The sequence below is a fragment of the Salvia hispanica genome, chromosome 1 (assembly GCF_029641045.1).
Source record: "Salvia hispanica isolate PSC_SH4W2 chromosome 1, Shi_PSC_v1, whole genome shotgun sequence".
Taxonomy (NCBI): domain Eukaryota; kingdom Viridiplantae; phylum Streptophyta; class Magnoliopsida; order Lamiales; family Lamiaceae; genus Salvia; species Salvia hispanica.
The window spans coordinates 66,668,554-66,690,016 of record NC_142692.1 but is presented as its reverse complement, the minus strand read 5'-3'; the positions used below and the strand labels follow the sequence as shown (position 1 = coordinate 66,690,016).

The 21,463-nt window shown below is 37.2% G+C and overlaps 1 protein-coding gene across 1 annotated transcript; it reads right to left on the bottom strand.

Moving 5' to 3' along the window:
- Window positions 1–1,872: 1,872 nt before the first annotated feature.
- Window positions 1,873–5,608, bottom strand: LOC125185156 (uncharacterized). Its single transcript, XM_048081647.2, has 2 exons — window positions 2,687–5,608; window positions 1,873–2,593 (listed from the first exon to the last, which is right to left on the bottom strand). The coding sequence occupies exons 1-2, from the start codon at window positions 5,493–5,495 to the stop codon at window positions 2,127–2,129; spliced, it is 3,276 nt and encodes a 1,091-aa protein (XP_047937604.2). The 5' UTR covers window positions 5,496–5,608; the 3' UTR covers window positions 1,873–2,126.
- Window positions 5,609–21,463: the final 15,855 nt, after the last annotated feature.

Below are 21,463 nucleotides of genomic sequence, written 5' to 3'. Positions count from 1 at the left end.
ACTAGATCACCATATAACGAGGTGATTAATCATATTCAAAGTTTAGCTTATAATTTTTCAGCACATGTAAATACTACTCCCTCCTTCTCATAAAAATAGGCCCTTTAGGGTTGACACGGATTTTAATATATAATTGGTAAAGTAAGAGAGAAGCAGAAAAAGTAGTTGAAATTATGTAGTGGATTGTGAAATCATAAATGATAAAGTAAAAGAGAATAAAAAAAAAGTTACTATAAATCACAATAACGGGAAATCAAGGCTTGACGTAGTGAAGTGAGCCGATAGGCGAACCTTGCCTTTCCTTTAGACTACTTAATGGGATACGATCAACATCAACGATAGCACCCAGAGGAGAGGAGCACCTTGGATGGAAGCCCCCCCCCCCGATCTTAACTAAGGGCATTCATACTAAGGTGTTCACCTGGCATGCTATGAAGAAAATGAAGTTTAGGTCTTGCCATTCCTACCTATCTATCATTGGGTTTAGGTCCTGCCATTCCTACCTATCTATCATTGGTCAACTCGGAAATCAGCTAGACCCGATTTTCATGGACTATTTTTATGGGGCGGGCGAAAAAAAAATGGCTTATTTCTATGAGACGGGGGATTATAAATGTTTGAAATTGGATACATGCAACTTTCATTTTACAAAAAGTTTTAAAACTATATTATTGTCAAAACATAATCACTGGGTTTAACTATAATAAGTAGCACTACTATTTTGATTAAATTAGAAGCAGACAAATTTTTTAAAGCAAAATCATTGTCAAAATTAGGAGTGATAATTCGATTCAACGGATTTCGCGTTCGTTCACGGTTCTCTCTTCTAATAACATTAACGTTTTAACAAAATCAACCGAATTAAACACATCACATATTAATGGTAGATTAAATATTGTTTTTATATGAATTCCAATTTTAGAAAAAATTAATAGTATTAGTACTATTTTATAGGATCATTTATCCACTTACCTTTATTACATACCCGATGTGGGAAACTTAAATGAAGTAAAAAACTGGAAATCTAAGTAATCGATGTGGGAATTTGAATCATACCCTTTCAATGAGATATGAATCAAGTAATAGGTGATTGTGTGTGTGGCATGAAGAGAGAGTGGTGGCTACAGCCTACAGTATTGTTGAGAAAATCAATGCTACTGGATTTTGATGAAGGACTGAAGATGATGAATTCCGAATGAAGTCATTTGTGAATCTCTAGCCAAGACTATGCTTGCATTCACATATCAGCCCTCCCACAAAATTCTCCCAAGAGTTTGTTGCTACTACTTTTTCGATTGGCTCAATACGATTGGAATGTGATATTGAAGAAGCTGGAATCCGGGGGTCCTTCCGAGATCCATCATCATTGCTCTGCCTCGCCCTCAAGCCTATTCGTCATTCTTGACAGACAGTATAACCGGTTTAACCTTGGATTCGCCCAATGCACGTTAAGTACATGTAGTAAATGGCGAAAGTAACAACTAGGAGGTGGCTTCCGGAGTGGTTGCTTTCGAGACACATCTTAACCTGATTCTTGAATGGCAGATGCTGTGTGTGTGCTGCAGGTGTTTGATATTTTGGATGCACGAATAGAGTACCGATGTTTTGATGTTTCGGGTTGAGCAAGTTGATGGACCCCTCCTCTTCACCCACTTATATCATGATGGTTATCTGCCATTTCTGCCATTACATGTGCCAATTAAGTTACTTCCCAGATGCTACTACTATTCCAACTCTCTTTTAATGCTCATAATGTTATGTTTTGGATATCTTTGATGCCAACCATATGCAGCAAGGAAATGAAGGAAATGAAGGAAATGTGTAGTACTAATCATCTTAATTTCATTACAGTAGTAAATATTTAGTGCAACATTGAAATCATTTCTCTGGCTTTTATACATATCCATGAAATCTGCATCTGCATATGTCCTATGTTGGCAGGAGCATCCAATTCTGATGTGACAGAAACTAGATTTCTTGTCCATTTATGTTTATTACTCAGAAATTAGAATACTGTTATTAACAAGAAATTAATATGCTATCAACACTACTAATTACTACTACTATCATTATCTTATCTATGTTGCTCTACTGCATTGTCCTAAATAATTATGCACAAACAAACATCAAGCTGAATCTTCAGAGAATGCAAAAGAGCAGCTTGATGAGCCTTGAGGGATCACTTTCTTGAGAGGGGCTGCTGGTGGTTTATGACTCGCCGAGACCGATACGTTCGCCTTCAGCGCGTCCGTGTCCGACCTCACGGGCTCCAGATTCCGAATCTCTTTCAGCATCGCCACCACGTCTTTCATCATGGGGCGATCATCGGGCCGTGTGCTGAGGCACAGGAAAGCCACAGCCAGCGTCTGCAGCATCTCGTGCATCTGAGGGTCGGCCCTCCCCCTCAGCTTCGGGTCGAGCACATCGAGCGGGTCGCGCCTGCTCTGCAGCTGGTCGCGGACCCACTGAACAAGATGTGCTCCCCCGGGCAACGTAGGGTCCAGCGGGTGCCTCCCCGTCAGCACCTCCAGTAGGACCACGCCAAAGCTGTACACATCGCTCTTCTCTGTGATCCTCTGCATTGATGCAAGCTCTGTCAAAAAAGAGACAAATCTGTTAACAATTTGACACAAAACAAACACTTAATTTACATTCTCACATAACATAAACTGAAATCACATATCACCTGGAGCCATGTAGCCATAGGAGCCAGCCAAATGAGGCCTCTGGCTCTGTTTGGAGTCCGGATCATCGGGCTCGGCGCTGACAAGGCTAGCCAAGCCAAAGTCAGCAAGATATGGCTCCATGTGATGGCCTAACAACACATTCATAGCCTTGACATCCCCGTGCATTATAGGAGGCACGCAGTCGTGATGCAAGTACGCGAGAGCGTGGGCGACACCCAACACGACATCGTACCTAGCCTCCCACCCGGCGCCTCCCTTCCCGGCTCCATGAAGAAGCGAACTCAAACTCCCATTCGGAAGGTAATCATAGAACAACAGTTTCAAATTCTGGTTCGACCCCCAACCTAGTAATCTCACAATGTTCTTATGCCTAATCGAACCCAACGTCCGAATCTCAGACGTGAACGCCCCAGTCTCTTCCGACGACCACATCTTCTTCACCGCAAGACTCTCCCCACCCGGCTCCACCGCCACCTTATACACCACCCCCGAGCTCCCCGTCCCGATCACATTCGACGACGTGAGGTTCCTCACTATGTCGTCGATCGAGAACTCCATCTTCTGATAAAACGTCACCTCCCACGAATCCCCCTCCGCGCCTCCCGCGCTGGCCAGGTGAGTCCTGACCAGCACGTAGACGGCAAGCAGCACGAGCACCACGCTCGTGCTGACCAGTATCGCCATGGCCATCTTCATGCTGGCCCCGGCATGCCTCCCGGACCGCCCCAGCCCGTCCGCCGGCGTCACCACCCCGCCCGAGACGTACAGGTCCTCGTTCCCCGCGACGTCGCTCAGCGGGAGCTTCCGGAAGAACGGCGTGTCGGGGAGATCGCCGGAGAAGCCGTTGTAAGACACGTTGAGCGAGACAAGATTCTGGAGGCTCTTGAGATTGTCCAGCTTCCCCGACAGCTTGTTGTGAGAGAGATCAAGAATCCCGAGCTTATCAAGATTCGAAAACTCAGAAGGAATCTCACCGCTAAACTGATTAGAGCTGAGATTTAGAGAGATCTCGAGAGATGAGAGAAGGCCTAATTCCTTTGGGATTTCGCCAGAGAAGCCATTGTTTCCGAGGTCGAGCAGCTGCAGCCGATTGCAGGAGAGAATCTCCGGCGGAATCTTCCCAGAGAGAAGATTCCTCCCGACATTCAGTTTAGTCAACTGAGTAAGGCCACCGATGGTAGGGATGAGTGGGCCCACGAGTCTGTTGTCTGAAATATCCAGAAACTGTAGAGAAGTAGGCAGGGATTGAGGGAGAGGCCCACTCAAGGCATTTGAATGGAGATCAAGAAACTGGAGGCTCTCACACATCGAAATCGAGGGAGGAATCCCACCCACGAGATGATTGCTTCCCATATCAAGAAAGTTGAGATTTCTCAGCTTTCCAATTTCGGAAGGAACAGAGCCTCCCACTTTGTTGCTGCTGATCCTGAATCTGTACAAGCTGCTGCAATTCCCTATATCCGGTGGAATGAACCCGGTCAGGCTATTCGACAGCAGGAGCAGCTTTGTCAGATTCTGCAGTGCGAATATCTGCTTCGGGACCGCACCGTACAGCTGGTTGTACGATACGTCCAGCGCTTGAAGCTCTCCGCAGTCGGAAAGAGACTCCGGTATTGTTCCGGTGAGATTGTTTTTCCACGCGAAGAATAGTTGCAAGCGCCTTATCTTTCCGATATCGGATGGAATCTCTCCGGAGAGGTAGTTGTTGTCGACCTCCAAATGAGTTAGCTCAGCGCAATTGGTCAGCTCCGGAGGTATGATTCCGGTTAGCTGATTTACGCTGAGCTGGAGCTCTTCGAGCTTCGAGAAGCTTCCGAAGCTCGCTGGAATGATTCCGGTTAGTAAATTCTCTGATAAATCGATCACTTTGAGGTCTCTGCAGTTCCCGAGCTCGGATGGAATAGTTCCGACGATGCTGTTCTGCCATAGGAGTATCGATTCGAGCTTTTTCAGCTGGCCTAAGCTGCGGGGGATCGAAGATGTGATCGAATTCTGATATAGATAGAGATTCTGGAGCTCGCTGCAGTTTCCGATCTCCTCCGGTATGGGGCCGGAGAGCATGGATGTGTAAATCGCGATGGTTTGGAGATTTTTCAGCTTTCCGATCGACGGCGGCAGGCTGCCGAAGATGCTGGTCTCGGCGAGGCCGAGCACGGTGAGACTGCTGCAGTTTCCGATCTCGAGAGGCAATTCGCCCTTGAGATTCTGATTGCCTCCGCTTCTGAACGCTTCGAGTTTGCTCAGCTCTCCGATGCTCGCCGGAATTCCGCCGCTGAGCTGGTTGTCGAAGAGGATGAGCTGCTTCAAGCTCGTGAGATTCCCAATGTCGGAGGGGATGGGGCCGGTGATGAGGTTCGTGTTGAGGATCAAGTGCTGGAGCCTTCCGAGCCGGCATATCTCCGGCGGAATCTCGCCGGAGACGGCGTTGTCGCTGAGGTCGAGGAGGACAAGCTCGCGGTAGTCGCCGAACTGCTTCGGGATGGGGCCGGTGAGGTTGGTGGAGGAGAGGATGAGCGTGTGCAAGGCCCTGAGGGGCTGGAGAGTCGAGGGCAGTGGGCCCCGCAGGTCCACTGCCTTCAGACTTATCCTGACGACGTCGCCGTTGGCGTCGCAGGATATCCCGAGCCAGTTGCACGGGCTCGGGTTGAGGGGGCTCCATGAGGCGAGGGGGGATGTTGAGCCGTTGGCTAAGGCGCTCTTCCACGCGAGCAGGGCAGAGCCCTGCTCGTCGATGGAAGCGCATCCCGGGAAGAGGAGAGGGAGGAGGAGAAGAAGAGGAAGGATTGAGTTTTTGAGAAATGCAGGCATTGCTGCAAGGGAGGAGGAGGAGGAGTTGAGGAGAGTTTGGTTTGGGAGTGTGGAGAGCTGAAGTGAAGAAGGCCATGTTTTTTGTATTATAGATGTAAAGCAGAGATCTGGATCCTACACCACTATCAATTTTCTATTGTTATTGTAATTGCCTTAATGGAAATTAAGTGAGGATAGATGGTGATGGAGACACTGAGTTTTTCTTTTTATATTTTATTTATTACTCCCTCCGTCCCAGATAATTTGGGATACTTTGACCCAGCACGGGTTTTAAGAAATCTAATGGAAAGTTAGTTGAAAAAGTTGGTGAGATGTAGGTCCTACTTTTAAAGTATTAGTTTTATAATAAAATGTGAGTAGAAATGAGTTAGTGGAATATGGGGTCCACTACTAAAAATGGTAAAACTGAAGTGGGACAAATTATGTGGGATGGCCCAAAATGGAATACTGGGTCGAATTATCTAGGACGAAGGGAGTAACTATTTCTTCATTCTCTTAAAAATAGAGACTTTAAAAACGACATAAGTTTTAATGTGAAATTGATACAACCCGAGGGAAAGAAAAAAAAATAATTGAAGTTGTGTTGTGAAAAAATTTCTAAAATATCTAGTAGAGATTAATTTTATAGAACTGACGAAAATAACAAAAATAACAAAAAGAGACCATTTTTTAGTGACAGAGTGAATATTTATTTTTCTATCAATGTACTAGAGCATATCTATTTTATTACTATCTTTTTATTATATTTTTCTTCACTTAATTATAAAATAGTGTTCAATAAGGTTTTGTACTGAACAGAAAATGTATCTGTGGGATTATGCCCTTTGCAAATATGAAGTATAGAGAGCGAGCTGAAGCTGTGACCAGAGTCGGTGAAGGCTCGGGGAGGGAACAGATATTGAGACTCATTCATCAGCCAAAACTAGCCGTTGGTGAAGTGGTAGTTATAACTGATTTTCTGTTTTGAAATTGGTTGTGGTTATCTCAAGTTGAAGTCTTCTATTTTTAGCTCGGTATTCTCAGTTTGTATAGCAGAGTGAAAAACACACACACACACAGCAGATTGGGGGTTTGTGAGCTCTAGCTTGTGATTAGTTTAGAGCATTCAATTTGTAAGTGTGAGCCATCTTCTTGAGAGTGTTGATTCAATAAACTTCGAGTGACTTCTCCGTGGATGTAGGCAGCCTTTGCCGAACCACGTAATTGCTGAAGAGTGCTTTATTTTTCTTGTTTGAGATAGTCTTCAATCGGTAGTTTCATCCTAACAAGTGGCGCCGTCTGTGGGAAGGTGCTTGATCTTGGTTTTCTTGGGCGTTTTGATTTCAAGTTCTTGGTCTAGAAACCTGTCTCTCTGGTTGAAGCACGCCAACTGTTTGAAGAATGTCTGCAACGAAGTTCGAAGTAGAGAAATTCACCGGTCACAATGATTTCGGGTTGTGGAGACTCAAGATGAAGGCGATCTTGATGCAGCAAGGCTTGTGGGAGATCTTGAATCAAGGTAGCAAGGAAGAAGAGAAGCCTGAGCCAGATGAGAAGGAGAAAGCAAAGCTGCAGGGTATGCAATACAGAGCATACAGCACCTTAATTCTTAATCTCACGGATAGGGTTCTGAGGGAGGTCTCCAAAGAGGAGACTGCGGCTGGTGTATGGTCGAAGTTGGAGTCATTATACATGACTAAGTCCCTGGCTAATCGTCTGCATCTGAAGCAGAAGCTGCTGACATTCAAGATCACTGATGGGAAGAGTGTAGCTGAACAGCTTGAGGAGTTTAGCAAGTGCATAGATGATCTTGAGAGCATAGATGAGGAGATCAAGGATGAAGACAAGGCCCTGATGTTGCTGAATGCTCTCCCCAAAAGTTATGAGCATTTTAAGGATGCCATGCTTCTTGGCAGAGGGTCAAAGATCACCTATGAGGAAGTTCACTCAGCCTTGAAACTCAAGGATTCCCAGAGGACCACAACTAAATCTAGCGATCCTTTGGCAGAGAGTCTCTACATGAAGCACAGTGAGAAGAAAGGAAAGAAAAAGAAATTTCAAAAGAAACAAGAGAAGGACAAGAATGAGGGTGGAAAGGAAACAAGAAGCTGCCATTACTGCAAGAAACCGGGACATCTCAAGAAGGCATGTTTTGCTTGGAAGAGGAAGCAAGAACAAGAGAAGTCTAGTGATGCAGAAACTGCAGATGTGACTCAAGAAGTTGAGAATCCTGAGGCCTTGAATGTGCAAGGTGTAAATACCATTGAGGAGTCTTGGATCATGGATTCAGGATGTACTTTCCATATTTGTTCACACAAATCTTGGTTTCAAAACCTTGAAATTAGCCAAGGATCTGTGATATTGGGCAATGACCAGACCTGTGAAGTCAAAGGGGTTGGTAGCATAAAGCTCAAGGTGATGGATGGCAGTATCAAGGTCTTGACTGAAGTAAGATACATTCCACAAATTAAGAGAAACCTTATATCTCTAGGTCTGTTGGAGTCAAAAGGGTATAAGTTCAGCTCTGAATCTGGAATACTAAAAGTAACAAAGGATTCAAGAGTCATCATGGAAGCCAAGAGGAGAAACAGCCTATATTATTTGCAGGCTGAGACAGTTGTTGGATCAGCTCACATTACCTACTCTCAAAGCATAGGTTGCTGGCATACCAGATTGGGGCATGTTGGTGAGAAAGGGATCAGGCTGCTGGCCAAGCAGGGTGCCATCAAGATAAATGGTTCAGAAGGTTTGAAGAAATGTGAACCATGCATTCTAGGAAAGGCAAGGAAATTATCTTTCTCATCTGGAAAGCACACCTCCACTAGGCCGTTCATGTATGCCCACAGTGACCTCTGGGGGACTTCTCAAGTAGAATCCATGAGTGGAGGTAAATATTTCATCTCTATCATAGATGATTATTCTAGAAAAGTGTGGGTTTACATATTGAAGGATAAGTCCCAAGCTTTTATGAAGTTTCAAGAGTGGCATGCTAGGTATGAAAATGAAAGAGGGTCTGTTTTGAAATGTTTAAGGACTGACAATGGGATGGAATTCTTATCTGCTGAATTTGAGGGGTTTTGTAAGTGCAAAGGTATTAAAAGGCACAGGACAGCCCCCAGGAATCCTCAACAAAACGGGGTTGCAGAGAGGATGAACCGAACTCTACTTGAAAGGGTGCGATGCATGCTATTTTCTTCTGGCCTGCCCAAGAGTTTTTGGGCCGAGGCTTTATCTACTGCTGCACTATTGATAAACAAGTGTCCCTCATCTGCTATATCAGATGAAACTCCAGATGCAAGATGGTATGGGAGCATGAGTGACTACTCTGTTCTGAGGAATTTTGGATGTGCAGCATATGCACACATAAAGCAGAACAAGCTAGAGCCAAGAGCCAAGAAGTGTGTTATGCTTGGATACCAAGATGGTGTAAAAGCTTACAGGCTTTGGAGTCTAGAGAGGGGCGATCAGAAAATTGTTATAAGTAGAGATGTCAGTTTTAACGAGGATGAGATGCCATTTAAGAAACAGCTGGTACCTGCAGACCAACAGAATTTTGAGTTGGGAGAGGGATCTGGTGGGTTTGATTCTAAGGAAGAACCTGAAGCCATAGAGGATATGGAAGAAGGTGGAGAGCAGATAGAACAGCCAGATACAACTCAAAGTGAGGATGTTCAACAACCAACAAATCTGAATCAGAGACCAAGAAGAAGCACCAGACCACCCAGTTGGTTCTCTGATTATGATATGAGTTTTTTTGCTCTATGCGTGGCTGAAGTGTTATTGTATGCAGAGCCTTCAACCTATGAGGAAGCTATAAGGTGCAGGGAAAGTCAGAAATGGATAAAGGCAATGAGGGAAGAGATAGATTCCTTACTAAAGAATGGCACATGGATTTTGGTCAGAGATCCTGGAACTCAAAAGCTGATCAGTTGCAAATGGATTTTCAAGAAGAAGGTGGAGGTGGGAGAAGTTGAAACAATACGCTTTAAGGCAAGGTTGGTAGCAAGGGGGTTCACACAGGTGGAGGGAGTTGATTATACAGAGGTTTTCTCACCAGTGGTGAAGCACACTTCCATAAGAATTTTGCTCGCACTTGCTGCTCATTTTGACTGGGAATTGCACCAACTCGATGTGAAAACGGCCTTTCTACATGGGGATTTAGAAGAAACAATCTACATGGTGCAGCCTAAGGGTTTTGAGAAAGCTGGAGAGGAGCAGAAAGTGTGTTTGCTAAAGAAGAGCCTATATGGGCTCAAACAGAGTAGTAGACAATGGAACTTGAAATTTCATGAGCACATGATGGCTATGAAGTTTGAAAGATCTAGCTTTGATAGCTGTGTGTATGTGAAGAAAAGAGGAAAGGAGATTATTGCTTACCTGCTGTTGTATGTGGATGACATACTGTTGGCAGGCTCTCACAAGAAGGAGATTCAGCTTATTAAAGATGATCTAAGACTGAAGTTTGACATGAAAGATCTGGGGGAGGCTAAGAGAATCCTAGGAATGGATATTTTCAGAGATAGAAAAAGGAGGGTTCTAAGGCTGGTCCAGGCAGATTATGTTAGTAAAGTGATCAGCAGATATCAGATGACAGATGCAAGATCAGTGTCCATTCCTTTGGCCAACCATTTCAAGCTGAGCAGGGAACAAATGCCTAAGACAGAAGAGGATAAGAGAGAGATGAGCCGAATCCCATATGCAAATATTGTTGGGAGTGTCATGTACTTGATGATTTGCACCAGGCCAGATGTGGCCCATGCAATCAGTGTGGCTAGTAGATACATGTCAGATCCGGGCAGGGAACATTGGACTGCTTTGAAATGGATTTTAAAGTACCTAAAGGGTTCAATGAATGTTGGTTTGCATTTTGGAGGTGGAGCATGGTCTAAAGATGATGATATTCTGGAAGGTTTTTGTGATTCAGACTATGCAGCCAATCTGGATAATAGGAAATCTCAGAGTGGCTACATCTTTACACTTTTTGGCACAGCTGTGAGTTGGAAGTCAAATTTACAACCAGTTGTTGCTTTATCCACAACCGAGGCTGAGTATATCTCACTGACTGAGGCTGTAAAGGAAGGGAAATGGTTGCAGGGGATACTTGATGATTTTGGGATTGAGCAAACTAGAGTGAAGATCAAATGTGATAGTAATTCAGCCATATGCTTAGCAAAGCATCAAATGTTCCATGAAAGGAGTAAACACATTGATGTTAGAAGGCATTTCATTCGGGATGAAATTCAGAATGGGAGAATAGATGTTGTGAAGGTCCCAACAGAGGAAAATGCATCTGATATGTTAACAAAGGCTCTGCCGGTCTCTAAGTTTAAACATTGCTTGGAGTTGGTGGAGATTGTGGAGTGTTAGAGTCAAGTACCAAGGTTGAGAAGGAAGTTAGATATTGATTCTCCTTCTTTGCAAGGTCAAGGTGGAGATTTGTGGGATTATGCCCTTTGCAAATATGAAGTATAGAGAGCGAGCTGAAGCTGTGACCAGAGTCGGTGAAGGCTCGGGGAGGGAACAGATATTGAGACTCATTCATCAGCCAAAACTAGCCGTTGGTGAAGTGGTAGTTATAACTGATTTTCTGTTTTGAAATTGGTTGTGGTTATCTCAAGTTGAAGTCTTCTATTTTTAGCTCGGTATTCTCAGTTTGTATAGCAGAGTGAAAAACACACACACACACAGCAGATTGGGGGTTTGTGAGCTCTAGCTTGTGATTCGTTTAGAGCATTCAATTTGTAAGTGTGAGCCATCTTCTTGAGAGTGTTGATTCAATAAACTTCGAGTGACTTCTCCGTGGATGTAGGCAGCCTTTGCCGAACCACGTAATTGCTGAAGAGTGCTTTATTTTTCTTGTTTGAGATAGTCTTCAATCGGTAGTTTCATCCTAACAGTATCACTTGAAATGAAACGGAGGAATTGTTCATATTTTTATATGCTATGTTTTGGTAGTGATGTGAATGGTTGTCCAGGTGGATAGATTTGGATCTTCTTCTCTGTTTGAATCATTTCATTGTATGATGTTTCAATACATTGCTTGGAAGTAAGTAGCAACATAAACTGGTGGCCTTTAATTGGCTTTTTATCTGTTATTTTTCATTATAACTTCTTTAAGAATGTCTTTTTCCAGACTTCACATCACATGTTACGGCCTTGCTGGCACTGGCTATGCGCTAACGGTTTTCCTTTCCTTTCATTTTCTCAAGTTTTTTTTGGCTCGAATTTCGTAACTTATTAAACATTCTTACACGCCATGACGGCATACGTTCTTCGAGGTAATTATATGGAGAGGAAAATTTTAATGCACTTAATCAGCACTACAAGAGGAAAAGACCCCTTTAAAATGACTTTGTTAGATGAAAATAGTTACTCCTTCCCTCTGTTATTGGAAGTCTCATTTCTTAATGACACATATTTTAAGAAATGTTAAAAATATTGGATAGAAAATAATTATAGTGGAATAAAGATTTCACTGGTATATAGTTTTAGTTTTAAATTAAATGTGAGTGAAGTGAGTTATTAGAAGGTGAGACCATATTAGTATATTATATTCCCTCTGTCCCATTAGAAATGAAACGTTTTTCTTTTTGGATTGTCCCATTAAAAATGAAATGTTTCTTAAAATAGAAATAACTTTATCTCTACTTTTCTCTCTCTTCTTGAACTCACAAAACAACATTACATAAAATCTTATGCCGAAAAGCAAACATTTCATATTTATTGGGACGGAGGGAGTACTATTTAGGGTAAAAGTGAACTGAAACTCCTATTCGCGGACAGACTAAACTCGAAAAACGAGACTCCTATTCACGGACGGAGGGAGTAATAATTTTTAAAAAAAATTGAAATACTCCTATATTAGTATTATTTATAAATTATTATTGATTTTATTAATTTTAAAATTGAAAGTATATTTTTTTATTATCTCGATAACTTCAAATAAATGAAGAAAAGTACAAATCGAGTTATGTTGTGTGAATTATAAAGTTGATATTTTCAATTTTATATGCTATTGAATATGTATTTCAAGTTATATTATCTTGGCATTTGAAGGATTCCAACTTAAGAGTTAAGACACTTTATTTGGATCACAATTCACAACCAACTCCACTCTAATAATTAAGTTTGTAATCTTTCCGTCTAACTTAATATGTGTTCATATTCTCGAGTGACATGTGATTTTAAAAAGAGTTGTTAGGTAAAATTAAAAAAAGAAAAGATAGTTTGATATTTTAATGATAAAAAGAATAGAGAGATTTATTTTTAAATATAAAAAGTGGATATCTAGAAAAAAAAATAATTGGATATCTTGAAAGAAACTGAGGGAGATAAGATTTATGGGAATAATAGAATGGCCAAAGACAAAATTACAATCATTTACTGATTAAGATGTTTCTCCAATATACATGAAATTTGTTTGAAGACACATTTCTCGTTGCACTTTCAGCTATATATAATTCTGTAAAAGTCTATCGTTAAAAATAAATGATAAATATATGTTTCATGGTTGTATTTAAGGCATAATTTATGCCAATCATGATAAATCGTAAGAATTAAGAGATAGGACTAGTAGTCATCAATTTATTTGTTTAAATATCACTTGCATGTATAAAAGTACTATTGATCATTTATTTATAAGATAATTATTTATTTTTATAGAAAGCATCATTTGCTTTTATGAAAGTGTGAAGGTTGCATTTAAGAAAAAATATTACTACTTATTGTCATGCTTTATGTGCATGATTTCATTTCTTATTATTAAAAATTAAGTACTCTATTATTTATAGTTATTTATCATTTTCATGAGGTGGGATGGAAGAGAGGGTATCCGCATCATTTGAAATGGTGATAGAAAACAGACAAATTGTAACCAATTAAAAATAAAATATTGAGAAGAAAATATTAATCACTTGAAATTTAAGATTCACACACAAATGTGAAAATCTGACGACCAACAGCATTAATATATAGTACATATTACCAACATTAATAAACCCAAACCTAATACTCCTAATTACCAAGATTGCATTTTTACTCAACAGGGCAAACCAATTAATGACCATAATTGATTTTAATTACTGACTGATACGACTCTTTAATAGAGATCATAAATAGGAGTAGTATATTACTCTCAAGAACAACTGACTTTAAGGAGTTAAACTATCTCAACCATCACAACTTGAATGACACAATCTATATATGTATCTAAATCTATGGTAAAAGAAGATACAAATAAATTTATGGAAAATAGCACATTATATTTATGGCGTGGATAAAATAATTTTGTCGCAATACTACATTTGATTAGAATATTAAAAGCTATTCTGAAAACGGAATTAATCTGCGCTCAAACAATACTAGTACTACTATTTTGGATCAAGAGTATTTATAGGTTTTCCAATTGATCTGTGGGGAAGTTTTTATTTTTTATAGGATAAATGTTCAAAAAAAGTTTGATCAAATTCTATTATCCAACAATTTTAAAAAGTTATCAATTATATCATAACTTTGACATTTTTCTTAATTATTTCATAGGAAAAAATTTCATCAAGCTACGCATTATTAAATGGCATCATTTTAAATAGCTAAATGTTTTGTTCGCATGATAATTTTTTCACCAAAGGCATACATAATTTCCCTCAAATTATAAATTATGGGTCAATTGAGAAAAATATCAAAGGTATGATATAATGAGTCATTTTTTAAAGCTGCGAAATAGACCAGAACTTAAATAAAGTTCATTATTTTTTTAGCCATTTACCATTTTTTTTTTATAATGTGAGATTGAGCTATGAAATGGTACACATGGTAAATATTGTATGCATATATACAACAATTTAAGAGGCTAAAATCCACTTACATTGATTCCACTCCTCATCAAATACCTAAATTACATTTATATATATGTTGTATAGGTGAACAACCAGTACAACTATAAAGTCCAACGGAAATTTAATCACTCTTTATAGCATCGATCGTCGAAATTAAATCCTGGCTAGTTACAACATAAATGTTATTAATCATGACATTTAAAATCCATCTTTGAGAAGTTTGTTTCTTGTCTAATTTCACATGGACCACAACAACTACCTAATAATGAATTGTTTTCCTTAAGAGCTGTCGAATTAAGTAAAACACATCTACACTACCTCCACCCATGTTTCACCAAATCACTACTTCAATGGTTTGTTACACTACTATATTCCATTAAATGATACTCGATCTAACTCCCACTAGATCCACATTCATTAAGAAAAAAGGCTACATGATAATCGAAATATGCAATCGACAATCATGTAAATTAATTTGTGAAATTAGTTAATCGAGTCGGCTCATCGGATCTCAGTCAATACTAGGGCAAAACAAGCCGATTCCATCATAAATTTTCGACCTTAATCCTTTTCCTTATACTTTCTCGGTCTCATAAAAATAGTTCATTTTTATTTTTTATAACTTCTCTTTCTGATGACGTGGGTCTCATTCCCTATTTATAATATTTCAATTTATTTCTATATCTCTTATAAAACTTTATAAATTGTGCATTAAACTCGTATCATCATAAAAAGTGTCTATTTTTATGGGACGGGATGATAAATCATCAATTTAAGTTGGATTGTCATCACTTCATATAAAGTTGGAAGAAACTACAAAATGAAGTGATGGAAAGTGGGCAATGAAAGAGACGAGTCAGCCACATGCATTCTTAATTCGAATTCATACACTTTTAGTTGGAAATAATTAGTCAGTGGATACTGCTTTTCATCAATCAAGAATATAGTAAAATATTTGCTGCCCCTCACCTATTTTTCTGCCAATCTAATTTAGTGTTATTTTATTTTAGGAAGTTTTCTGCTGATTCTTTATTTGGAGGTAGCTCGACTTAACTCAAAAAAAATTCAAAATTTAAATTGAAGCTCTCACTGAAATCAAAACTTTAGTGAAACACAATCCTTAATTTTCTTCTCAACTAAAGGAATTTTTAAAAGTTTCTTAATATTTCATTTTGTGTCGAATTATATTAATAAACTAGATCGGAATAACTTTTTCTCTGTAAAAAAAGAGACAAAGACAGGTGATCAATCCGAATCATGGGGATCTGAACGAGTTATTCTTAGAAGTTTATTGGAGAATTAATTAATAATTAATGAATAAATCAGATTAGATAGGACATATATAAATGCGTATATGATATAATTAGAGAATTAAGTAATGCAATCAAACTCAGTAGTAGTGAAGAGCACATGATTTGTGAAGAATTAGTCTGATTTTAGCTATTTAAATAATCTGTGAATTAAATCTGGTCGGCTGTCGGACGCTTTGCTGTAAAAATTAATTAAGAATGAGAATAATCGAATTTTTGGCTAATCTAGTGATTGCAAAAGATAAAAAAAAAGAGTAGCTAATCAATTGAATTATAGAACAAAATGATTTTGAATTAAATTAGATCTATGTAATGGTTTGTCACGGGCTCCGACCAAAATTAATATTGACAATTCTTTTCCAAGAAGCTAAATCTTCGGTTGTATTCTCAATTTTATTTCGTACTATATAATTTTATCAATAATGCTTGATGAGATCTATAATTAAATATGTCACTGCGTCGTGATTAAATAAATAAATTAGAAGGCGGCGTTATGCTACTATTTACAACGTTTACATTTGATGATCATGCATCGTGATGTTAAAAAAAAATCTTATAAAGAAAGCTAGCTAGGTGAAAATTAACTGTGATATTTACTACTCCTACTACTTAAATCCGTAAAATTTTCTTACTTTAAGTAAATATCTCACTTCCATGAAGAACTAATAAATAAGGGCAAGTCCACTCACATAGTACATATATATATTAGATTAGATCAATATAAAAATTACTATTTTTAATATTTACTCCTCTCTTTTTTTTCTCGAACCATCTTCTGCAGCCAAGTTTTACATCCTTCATTTATTTATGCAATTCCAAATTTCCAATCATGACTCAATAAAGGCGGTAGATAAATTTTCACAATTTCGATATTAGAAAAAAAAAATTAAAGAGGTTGATTGAGGGTTAAGCTCCTTCGAATCCTCCATTATGTGTGTTTCTGAATTCTGCCTATGTCCACTCTGTCCACTCATTATGTCGTAAATTGGAGATGAAATAAATTAATAGGTAAAAATATAATAAAGTAAAATAATGAATAAAATAAAGAAAGATTAAAAGAGTTAATTTTTGCCAAAAGATAATTGTCATTTACATCTAGACATCCAATAACGAAATACTCTCAATTAACTTTTTATTGAATAAGAAACAAAATGCTCAAACACTATCAAATGGTGACCTAGAAATTCAAATTGAACAAGAAAAAAAAAGAAACTAACAAGCCACAATATATCAAAAAGATCAAAAACAAAATATAGGATTTAAGAAGCCAAAATGGATCCATAACAACAAACCAAGAACATAACAGACACCTCAATACCAACTAAACTTAATTATATGGCATTTAACTTGGTTAGAAAACAATACTAGTACTATATATTTTGAAGATAAAGGGTCAATATCATACTCTAGATAGTGTTGACTAAAAATTTATATACAATTCTAATAAACAAAATTAAAGATGCTATTCATATATATTGTTGCCAACAATGTCTTGATATAAGAGGTAGGAGTATATAAATAGGCACCTGCCTCTTTTTCATTCTTTTCTTGAAATATGGGATCAAAAGATGGACCCAACCCAACCCTTTTCACCCAACTTTTTTGATTTTAGCCATTATTTTCATCTATTACACTAGAAAGGATCCATACACCTTTTGTGATGCAGTGTAAAAGTCACATTCAATACTTTTATATTGAAGTCACATTCTTTCCCAGACAATTTTCACAATTTATGGAAAAATATAAAGATATTCTATTTAATATTGAAAATTTCTCATTCTATTTAAAGATACGATGAGACCATTATTCTTCGATGGATGAGGATTAACGGATAACAGTCTGAAATATGCTACACTTTGTTTTTGTTTTTTTTTATGGTTCAGATAAGCACTTGCTTTGTTACTTTCTTATTGTTGTTTACATTTTGAGTAGTTATCTTTCTGACCCGTTTTATACTACTACACTAATAAAGGAACCAAATTAAAAGGAAATAATTAAGCAGTTTTTATAGTTGGAAATATCTAAGGTTTTCAATAGCCTCCATTACTTTAATGCTAAATAGGGACGCCAATTTTTAACCCTAAATTGAATGAGAAGATCTCATCACATGATTGAACATGTAAATGGGTAGCAATTTCTTGGCACATGACATTGCAACGTACCAATGAAATGTGACCACCATTATTGGACAATTACTAGGATTTAATTACAAAACTGTGGAGGCAAAAGATATGCACATGATTAAAACAATTACTGGGTATTACTTTCCTCACATATGGAGCATTATATTTATACCCAAGCAAGGTTATAAATATTGAGACATTGGCAGATAATGGGTGTTTTTAAAAATGGATTTTTGGAAGACAAAATACTTTTAGGAACGTGCCATGTTATGACTATCCATATTAAGCCATGAAATTATTATATGGTAGTATTGTATACGGCATATGAGAGATCACATGACCCTCAGTTTTCTTACATAGTAGTATTAAATTATATCTATGAAGTTGGTTGAATTATTGTAGGGGACAAATGTATTTTATGAGATCTAAAATATTGAATTTTATAATGAAAAACCTAGGTAGTATTTGATAGTAAGCTTCATTATTTAATACTACAAGCGTCATGAGAGGTTAATATTACGTACATCTATAGGTACATGGTAACAATAAAATTAAATATATTTGGCATAAGTCCTCGTTCCCTAGGGTGATAAAGTAAAATTATGTTTGACTATATAAATTTTGAATGCCATATAATATTACTTAGGAATGTCAATGGGGTAAATTGTGTCGGGTTAATAGTATTGAAATATTTTTCTGACTAATCCTTTATAAGCCTAGAGTAAAAAAAAAAGTGGTATTTCTTTTATAACATATGATATGTCCATAGTCAAAATCAATTAAGCTGTTTTATATTTTTTGTGTGTATACATGCATTTTGGGGCTGTTTATATTGATTTTTTGTGTAAATGTTTGCGTTTTTAGGGGCTGTTTTTTGGATTAACCTTTCAACAAACATATTAGACTTATTTAATTACAATTCGCACTATACATTATTCAACTAAGCATTAATTACAATTCGCATAAAATCATATTCGCAAATGGTTTCATGCTAATACAATTAGAGTGTAGGTCGTAGGGTCATATTCTAATGTTTATAGCACCATAATCCAAAATTAAGACCAAATCTGCACTTTTAGATTTTAAAATGAGTGGATGAGATTAACTCTTACGAATCTCAATAAATAGTAGACAAAATATCAACAAAAGGGTAATATCGCCATTATGTTATCATATGATAATTTTCGTGAATGTTTTTTTATATCAACATAGTGTATTACAAATATCAACAATATGACATAAGAATATCAACACTAGTACAAGAAAATATCAACACATATTTATAGAGATTTTTACATGGTTTTATTGAGATTTTTTGATGCATTTGTTGATAAAAATCTGGTTATCAACATTTACGAAAACTAAAATAAAAAATATCAAATTTCATCATCCGAACGTCGTTGGAACATATGCAATTGAGATCTCGTTGGAATCCTTATAAAATTATCTTTAATTTGATATATTTTTTGCGAAAAAATAATTTAAATCGAGAGAGTTACGCAAATTTAAAGTTTTAAGATGATTTTAATGAGATGGAATTGACATTAATACCCTCTAATTTTATTTATTAATTTTCTTAATTAAAAATATAATTCATGTCAATTATTTCAACCACTAGATCTTCTAATCTAATGACTAAGATTTAATTTTAGTTTGGGATTGCTAATTAGTTAACAATGGATCACTCCCCGTAGCTCTTACATGGAGTACTACTTATATTTTAGATTAAATCTTCTCGGATTTCTTAGTCGGTTTTTTATCGACTCACAACAAGTCGAAACATGCACAGGGTTAGAATTCTATATATATTTTGAATGTGGTTGTCTTTAATTCGTTATTCTCATTATCTTCGGTCAAAATTATTGTTTCTTCCTCTCAGAGAACCCTAATCTCTCGAAATTTTTCAACATTCCTTCTAATCATTGTCTTTAAAGTAAGTGGACTAGTCTAATATCCCTAATTGTATTCATTGATACAGTATATATATACTAGTAATATGTTTTAAAAAAGATAACTCAATCATGTATGTGCACGGGGTGGTGTACTAGATATAAAATTTAAAATATTTTGAAAACTATATTTTTAGTGAGAGCGTAAGATATACTATATGTATAAAGAACTTTTCAAATGCATGAGCCATATCACATTTAATTTTTTTTAAATTAGTGAGAATTAAGAACACTCTTCTTAGTGCTATTTTTGTTTTTGAAAGCACTTCATCCCGTGATCATCGGCTATTTTTATTTTTTTATTATTTTATTGTACTTTTATGACTGAAAAAAGGTAAAAGAGAAAATATTAGTAGTAGATGGATTTCACCTAGATGAGCCATCTTGACATAAATTAAAAGTTGGGTTCATGCACTTGAAAAGATTAAACCACTCGTGTGAGATTAGATTAGTGGATTCTTGAATATTATGTCCTACCACCAATCATACTTTATCATAATATTCACAAATGAATCATTCATTTTTGGATTGTTACGACGGCACAACATATGATTGCTTATTCTTCTTCGTACTTGAACAATTGAACCTTTTTTACCAACTCACTATTTCAAGTACCGGTCTAATCTACAAAAGATAGAGAGAATTCATCAAAGTAATAATCACAGTCAACATGTAGAAAGATAAAAGTAGATCATATACATGAAATAAAGCATGAATTAAGAAATGAGGAATTGAGGATTAAATTTACATGTGCAAGCCCTAGTTATATTAGTATGAAATATTTTGAAGAGTATTCAAAAATAAAATTGTAAGGGTTTAGCCCAGAGCAAATAGTCTAATATTAATGTAAGTTTGAGTGTGCATCAATGAACCCTCACAGACTCACTGTGACATTAGAGCCAGTTGCCAACAACCGGAAGTTTACAGATATTAGTCTTGATTCTACATATCTTGGGCCGGGGCCAAGGTTCGTATCAAAGTAGGTCAGACTCCCCTCATCCAGAGCTCCACTTTTTGTTGGGGTGCAAACCACATCCCACATCTGAGAATAAGTAAAGTTGCAAGCAATATATATAAGGACTACTGCAAGTCTATCTATCAAACTTGTCACAAAGTATACAAGATTATACTAACCTAAGGTTTAGGTGTGGATCGACAAAACCCTCACAAAAATATTAACAAATTCATCGAGTTAAACAATAAATTTATCCTAATTAGTTCCTACCGGCCTAAGAGATTGAATATTAGGCCATAAAATTTGTACACGATGTAAGCATCTAATTTGTGATCACCTAATGAAAGTTTGAATACTATTTTGACTTGGATAATTTGTTCGTATTAGTTGAGTCTATATTTGATCAAGATTCTAAACTTGGCATCTATGATCAAAGGATCGGCCTGTTTCATGATTTATGTATAAAATAAGGTTTATTATATAGTTTAGGGTCTACATCAGGGGTCAAATCATCATCCTCTTTTGAGGCAGATGTCATTATGTTTCCTTAATTTCTGGGTTGTGCTTCACTAAACCCTCTTTTGGCAAATTAATTAAGGTATTATGGGTAGAAAGCTGAGAAATAATAAAATGTAGTATTAAAAATATCTTAAAGTCTGCACTAATACAAAGAAGCTTTTTAACCTTTTCTAAAATCACAAACCGTGACAGCTTTAATTTGGTGATTTGGAGTCAAATTTAGAGTGCGCTAGTTACTTTACTTTTCACGCTAATTAAAATGACAATACGTGACACCGTGACATTACATATACAACAAT

Coding starts and splice junctions, on each gene's coding strand:
- LOC125185156 (XM_048081647.2), bottom strand. CDS start 5,495: ATGCCTGCATTTCTCAAAAACTCAATCCTTCCTCTTCTTCTCCTCCTC. Junction 2,594..2,686: donor CTATGGCTACATGGCTCCAG/GTGATATGTGAT, acceptor CTTTTTTGACAG/AGCTTGCATCAATGCAGAGG.